This window comes from Austrofundulus limnaeus, unplaced genomic scaffold, assembly GCF_001266775.1.
Source record: "Austrofundulus limnaeus strain Quisiro unplaced genomic scaffold, Austrofundulus_limnaeus-1.0 Scaffold168, whole genome shotgun sequence".
NCBI lineage: Eukaryota > Metazoa > Chordata > Actinopteri > Cyprinodontiformes > Rivulidae > Austrofundulus > Austrofundulus limnaeus.
Window position 1 is genome coordinate 751,237 of NW_013952570.1, and position 7,262 is coordinate 758,498.

A 7,262-nucleotide genomic window follows, 5' to 3' on the forward strand; every position below is an offset into this window, starting at 1 on the left:
GAGTTTGTATGTAATGTATGAATATAATATACAAGTTTCACTTTTTAAATGGAATTACTGAAATAAATCTACTTTTTCATGATATTCTAATTTTATGACCAGCACCTGTACAGTTCTAGCTTTACGGAGGGCTTTCTTATGTTAGCAGGCTATCCTCCAAGTAAAGTAAAACTCTTCTGTTAGTGGAGTGCCATTTTCTCTCCAGTTTTCTAGATACCTGTTTTAAAGAAAACGTAACTCTGAATTAAACCATGGAGTCGTCTTCCTCCGATYGATAACTTTCTTTTTCAGAGGAGCAATTTCCTCGAGAGGTTTGCATTAAAGTTGTAATATTATCAACAAGATTATCTAAGTTACTGTTCTCTATTACCTTATTCTGTAAGACAGAGGAAAATAAAGATGGAAGGGATTCTATAAATTTGGCTACAACACTCTGATAAACATCTACTATAATGAAGTTTACCCAGTGGCTGTGTCGTCAACTAATGTAAACTTCTGTATATTATAACATGAACATAAAAAACAACTATCAGTTATCAATAATCAGACAAAAAAATCTGAGAATTGAGATAAAACAGAATAAGGGTCTGGTGGACAATAAATAACAAATAACAGATTTTTCTGATTTCCGTTTTGAATGAGAGACTGAGAGACACAAACAAAAGAATTGTAACTAATAATTGGTTGAGCTGTATTAATCATTTATCCTGACTGATAAACAGCAGCCACTCCTCCACCTCAACCTGTTGTTGTAACAACACTAACAAAACCCTCCTGTTGTAACCAGGTCTCTAAAAGACAGAATAAATCAATATGATGATCAGTTATCAGATCATTAACTAACAGAGGAAATTTTATGATTTTATTTTTCTAGAGTTGTTTTTTGGATTTATTTAATTTGTCCCGTGGGTGAATTGACACAGTTTCAATGGGGGTTTGGGGGTTTGTTCAACGGCGCAGAGCCGAACTTCCATTTCAGACAGCCTCCCCTCTAAAGCTACCGTAAGACTAGACCACATTTATTACACGTAGTGCTATTGCTAAAGGTTGATGTATTCTGAATTTACAGACAGTAACTGAATTGGGGCTTTTCAAAAATATTTGGGGGAGTTTTATGGGGGGTTTTTGTGTTAAAGGAGCAGTTTCAGGTTCAGTCCTGTCAGTGAGTTTTATGGTTTTTTTTTTTTTTTTTTTTTTTTTTTTTTTTTTTTTTGTTTTGTTTTTTTTTGTTACAGGAGCAGTTTTAGGTTCGGTCCTGTGGGTTTTGTTTCTCTTTAAGCACATTTACACTTTAACTCTTGCTCTGAACTTCTGGAGAATTTTAAAACCCTTACAGCTGAAGTCTGAATCAGTTCACCCTCATTATACCGACCATGCAATTGTTTGATATGTTGCCTTTTTTAATCCTAACTTTAGGTTGACCTTCCAACTTTTGAGGAAAGTCTGTAGAACACATCAGTCCCCATGACTCCCTGTGCAGACATCTGCCTTTTATCAGTTTAGAGATTTCAGATATTTTCACCTCTTCATGTGCCGTCATCCCACAGAAATGCTATATATACACATATACATATAAAGTGGCCATAAAAGTTGGAGTTAATAGCATGGTTTTGGTTAAAGCTTCTACGTGTTGTTGCGGGGTTGTGCTGAATCCTGGCGCCTCGTCTGGTTCAGGTCACTGTCCGATAGGAAAGTGAATCGGTGTCTGCTTTGCAAGACTCTCTCTCTCTCTACAGTCACATGAGGGGAAAACAAAAACGCAAGCTGGTGATTTATCAAAATGGTAACATGGAGCAGTCAGGCTCATCAGCACAGAGCTGGATGGAGAACAGAGAGCCTGATGCTACTAGAGAACGAATCAGAACAGCAGCAGCGTTTAATTTATGGGTGAAAGTGCAGGGAGCGATGCCTCCACCCTCTGAGCTGTCTGCCGTGTTTGGGTCCCATCAACTGAGTGGCCTTCCTGCCTTCCCCGCCTCTCGCCCTTCCTTTCTTCTCAGTCTAGTCTGCAGGAAATAAAGGGATTCACAAGGTCTCGACTGTCCCTGTGGCTTTTCTGGGATAGCAGGAAGTGATTGAGAAGCCAAATTGGATTCTGCTGCTCAGACCCCAGAAACCAACCTCAGTCACTTTACTGAAGAGAAATGCTCATTGTGGTGAAGGGAATGTGTGTTGGTTGAATGCATTAAAGTAGCAGTCTGGAGCTAAATGAACTCCTCACAACTGCATTCTGTCAGCAAGTGAGTTATTTGTTGTTGTTTTTTTTATCTGGAGCAGTAAGAGTGAAGACAGTAACTATTTAACCTTGGCAGAAGTTTGAGTATTTCATCCAGCAACATCTGCGCAGATTAATAAGTGCACACTTCAGGCTCCATCTGTGCTCAGCTTCAGATGTTAGTGTGGTGTTTATGAGCCAGGTCAGAGGTGAGTACACCCATTGAAACCCACTGAAGCACAAGAGGTCACTGTGGACATAATCCTTTAGTGCTAACCTCATAAAGGCTCAGCCATCAGTTTGTGGAGCACCACGGTGTGCAATCTAATTATCACAATTTTAAAAGTTGACATTAAAAGTGAGGAGGAACTCTTATAGGAAAGGCATGTCTGTCTCAGAAACTGCTGTTAAACCTACAGAAATGATTGAATAAGTTTAACCATATGAAGGTTCTAGAGAAGTAAGACATTCTGTGAGTTAGCGGAGCTGCCCCCTTCTGGTGGTTAGAAAGAATGTAGGTTCAACAACAACCTGTGAATTGTTTAGTTAAAACACTTTAAGGTTTTTATAATAATAACTTTATTTGTACATCACCTTTCTAAACAAATGTTACAAAGTCCTTTACATTGAAAAATAAGTTAATCATCAAAGACAACATGAAACAAAATATACCAAATCAATTACAATAAAACCAAAAACAAACAAAAAACATTATCAAATATTAAAAGCCTTATTATAAAAGTAAGCCTTAAGTAAAGATTTAAAAGAAAACAATGAGGTAGCCTGTCTAATATTTAGTGGCAGGGCATTCCACAAACTGGGAGCCCTAACCATAAAAGCCCGCTCTCCTGTCACCAGTCGAGCTCTGGGAATGGAAAGGAGTAATTGATTAAATGATCTGAGGTGACGAGACAGTATATATGGGTTAAGATGCTTTTATGGTCAATAACTGAGATCACAGTGAAAATGTATTGTTTTACTTTTATAATTTTGATAATTTTGCTATTGAAATTAGCTCAACAATAGTATTACCATCATTTAAATCCAGGTTATTATTGTGGTTTAAGCTTAACATATGCAGCAAAGTAATAATTTAAGATTGTATAATTTTTATTCCTGATTTTGGCTTCTGTTTTAGATTATGTATAAGGAACCACCCAGTAGGTTTCTTAAATTTAACTTTGTTGATGATGAGAAGTGGTTTCTTTGGGTCTGAGTGGTTTGTTTAATTTCATGGCTGTTCTATTCTGGCTCTAGACTTTGATTACAATTAGAGCTAAGGGCAATAAATTAAAGTATATTATAAACTGAGATAAAGAGGATCATGGATCCAGAGTTATAGCAAACTACGTATTTTATTTTTTGCAAAGGGTTGGACTAAATTAGGACTAGGATTATTAGGTAATGGTACTGGACGTATTTGGTTCTGGGTTACTTTGTGATTTTGAAACTTGATACTGGTGCAGTTTTGGTCACTACATACCCATATATTTGTTTTATGGGGACTTTAAAAAGAAGTTGTCTATCATTGGTTTCTTTATGCCCTCTTTAGTCTGAGAAATCTCATTTAACCTTTGACACCTGGCTCTAACCCTAGACAAGATCACAGAAAAACATTGGCACACAACAGAAAACATGAAATGAACAAAGAGTATGTAATGTCAACCACTAAGAAAACCAGGGGGCGAAAGTTTGAATTAACCAGCACTCAAACAGATGTCTGTTTCCATTTTGACCACTTTTATTTTAAATGTTTGTCTTCATTTTTAGCAGAATTTTGTTTCACCTGTTATTCTTCAGATATTTTCTCGATTAGAAAGAAGTTGAACCCTTTATCTGTCAATGTTTATATGAGTCAGACTCATCAGAGCACCTGCGTTTACTCCTCTGTCCTCTGCTCTCAGCAAAGATCTAAGACTTCTTGTTTCTTCTTTCCGTTTCCTGTCCTTTCAGTAGTCGTCAGAACCAGACGAAGGATCAGGCCCAGCAGGCTCTGGTGTCCCCCGGTCAGCTCCCAGAGGAGGCAGAGTGCCTCACGGTGCCCAAGTACAAGAGGGACCTTGTTCAGAAGCTGAAGATCCTCCGGCAGGAACTGTCCCAGCAGCAGCCTCAGGCCGGTCACTGCCGCATCGAGGTGTCCCGCGAGGAGATCTTTGAGGTGAGCCATGAACAGGGAGTGAGCTCCGTCATTAAATCTCAATGCAATGATGACTTTTTCAAAATGAAACAATCTAGAAATTGTATAAAAGACACAGAAACACACAGGGGATTTCTACTTAAAAAAAATTCAGCTGGATTCAATAACTACCAATTGAAACATGGAACACAGTGATAGATGTTTACAAATTAGCAAAAGAGACAAGGAGTTTGAGTTGGTTTGTGTGGGACTCCAGTTTCAATAACTCAAAGACAAAATTTGGACTGAACAATCAGGKTTAATACTGATATTTACAGGTGAGAGTAGGACTGGGCGGTATGACCTCAAATTCATATCACAGTATAAATTGAATCCCTTTACAGTAACGGTATATATCATGGTAGAAAAATATCATAAAAGTTAAGATAATGTAATTTTAGAGCATCTTTTTTTTGCAGAAAACTGTAATTATAATCAAACCCAGTATTTTTGCTTTAATGTCTGCCTGCCAAACAATGAGCTTCTGCCTGCTGAACTTATCAGCTGCGCGCTCATCTTCATCATCAGAGCAGAAGCCGACTTTACATTAGCAAGATGGATTTATGACTGAACGAACGTCCACATCTTTTTTTATTATCTCTGTGGGTAACAATACATAAAAAACTGTTTTTTTTTTTCTCCGACAACTTGGGTGTGAAAGAAAACTGTGGTTAAAGCTTTGCTCTGCACGACGTGCAGCAGGAGGGAGAGATTATGATCCTGCGGTACGATGTAACTTCTGCAGCGGGAGGAGGAAATTTTTATTTTATTTTCTCTATACGTGTTTTAAAACGCTAGAATTTTTTCATTATGTTTCAAACTCCTGCTCAGTTGTCTCTGCACTCGCAGCCATGCTGACACAGGTGCGATGACGTAATAACGATAGGACGGTAGAGGGTAAATTTCTACTGTAGGATCAACTTCATACCGTTTCTACTGCATATACCGCACAGCCCTTGGTGAGAGATTAACAATTGAAATTATAGAGATATTTCAGAAGGCCTACAAGATATAGAGATTCATCATCAGCACATATTTTGAGCTCTAACAGATCTTGGAATATCCCCCAAGATAAATTTACAAAGTTTGACCAAACCAGCTGTAACTTTGTCCCTTCCCCTCATCAGATGTCTCAGTTTAACACTTCGGTCTAAAATGGACAAAAAAAACCAAACAAAAACGGTGAGCGAAATGCAATTCTTCGAAGAACGCTAGGCCTTTAATTTGTAAGTTATTTTTAGTCTCGTCCAGATTATTTTAAACATCCTCTAAAGTTWTTTTTTTCTTCTGGCACTGTTATGTTCCCTGTTAAAGGTCAAAGCTTGGAGCAGATTGGCTGTGAAAATGTTTCTCTCGCACACAGTTATCTATGATGTGTGAAGGTTTTCAAAATCTAAACCAGACCGCTTGTTTGAGATGAAAATTTTCCCAGTGGGGGCAGTGTGTTTTTTTTTTTCTCTCTCTTTTTTTCTTGCATGGAGGAGGTGCGGAGCCGCCATCAGAACAACACCACCTGCAGCAGACTGCATGACCCTCATAAAATATGTGCTGGAATGTTCTGGAACAGCCACGTCTGCTAATCTGAACGAAGACATTTTTGTTGGCTGATCTCAGCATGCGAGAGAGAGGGTGGAAGAATAAGGGATGGGTGTGTGTGTGGAGGAGGGAGGGGTGGGGGGGGGATCTTGAGGTTGAACGAGACACAACTGCATAGCTTCTCCAGACCAGCTGAAGCATTAAATTATGCCTGAATAGGAAAGTGTTATGTGGTGAGCTGACAGACTCCGTCCCTGTGTACTTTTTTTTTTTTTTTGCTTCTGACATAGGTAGGACATTTTTATTTCCCCTCACAGCACCTCTGGGTTATCAGCTCAACCCTGAGGGTGTGATGGAGCCTGGCAGTGGGAGAAGTGGTGTTATTAGAGCCTTGTGGTTGTGTTTATTATAACTGCCTGTAATCCACTTAAAACAAACCCTCCCACTGACGATGTTAGCCAACTGCACGTGTGATAAACACTGACGGAGGTGGAGAAAGCTCAACACAGAAAAAAACACAGAAATGGCTGCTCAGATGTTTATTTCAGTCCCTTCAAACAGCGCTGACATAAAGTGTCTCCATTTCAACCTGAATCTAGTGTGAACTGCAGTGTGAATGACACAAGTGTGTGTTCAGTAGGTCTGATCACTCACTGAGGGCCATATTAAAACTGATTTCTCTCTAACACCGTGACTGTCTTTAATGAGCTGTTGCTGTCCATTGTGCAGGAGTCATATCGGCAGGTGATGAAGATGAGGCCGAAGGACCTGTGGAAAAGGCTCATGGTGAAGTTCAGAGGTGAAGAAGGACTTGATTATGGCGGGGTGGCCAGGTAAGGAGCCAATGGAGGGGATATTATATATACACCTCATCCTTCTTGGACTCAATCAACAACTATTTTTTGGTTCTACGGACTAAAGGGATATTGTAGGATAGGGCTGAACAATTTTGCGATAATCTCGCGTTATGTTAAAATGAGATTTTCTAATCGCACAGGATGCGATTTGACTGGTCACTTGACTTGAGAGTGAGCCGAGAGGAGCAGTGTTTCCAGCTTAGCTACATTGTCACTAGATCTAGTGGGTTTTCAGACCCCTCTAGCACCTTTTTTTCCCAGAGAAGAGACTAGCAACAAATCTGGTGACTTTTCCCCGTGTTTTTAGAGACTTTTAGAAGCGTTGACGAGAGAACTTTTCTCCTTTTCTCCTTCTACCCTCCGCGAGCTGTGCGGTGCGCCCCTCCCACTTTCTAAAGCGTCCCGACTCACTGCCTCGTTCAGCAGTGCGCACGCACGCACACACACACACACACACACACACACACACACACACACA

The 7,262-nt window shown here is 39.6% G+C and overlaps 1 protein-coding gene across 2 annotated transcripts in view; it reads left to right on the forward strand.

Moving 5' to 3' along the window:
• LOC106523873 (E3 ubiquitin-protein ligase SMURF2) overlaps nt 1–7,262 on the forward strand; it is an 86,257-nt gene that overhangs the window by 64,926 nt on the left and 14,069 nt on the right. The window contains exons 12-13 of one of the 2 annotated variants that reach the window (XM_014017446.1): nt 4,169–4,373; nt 6,657–6,760. In XM_014017446.1, the coding sequence (XP_013872900.1) occupies nt 4,169–4,373; nt 6,657–6,760 (309 nt within the window). The remainder of the gene's footprint in view (nt 1–4,168; nt 4,374–6,656; nt 6,761–7,262) is intronic. The other variant, XM_014017447.1, reaches the window with a different exon arrangement.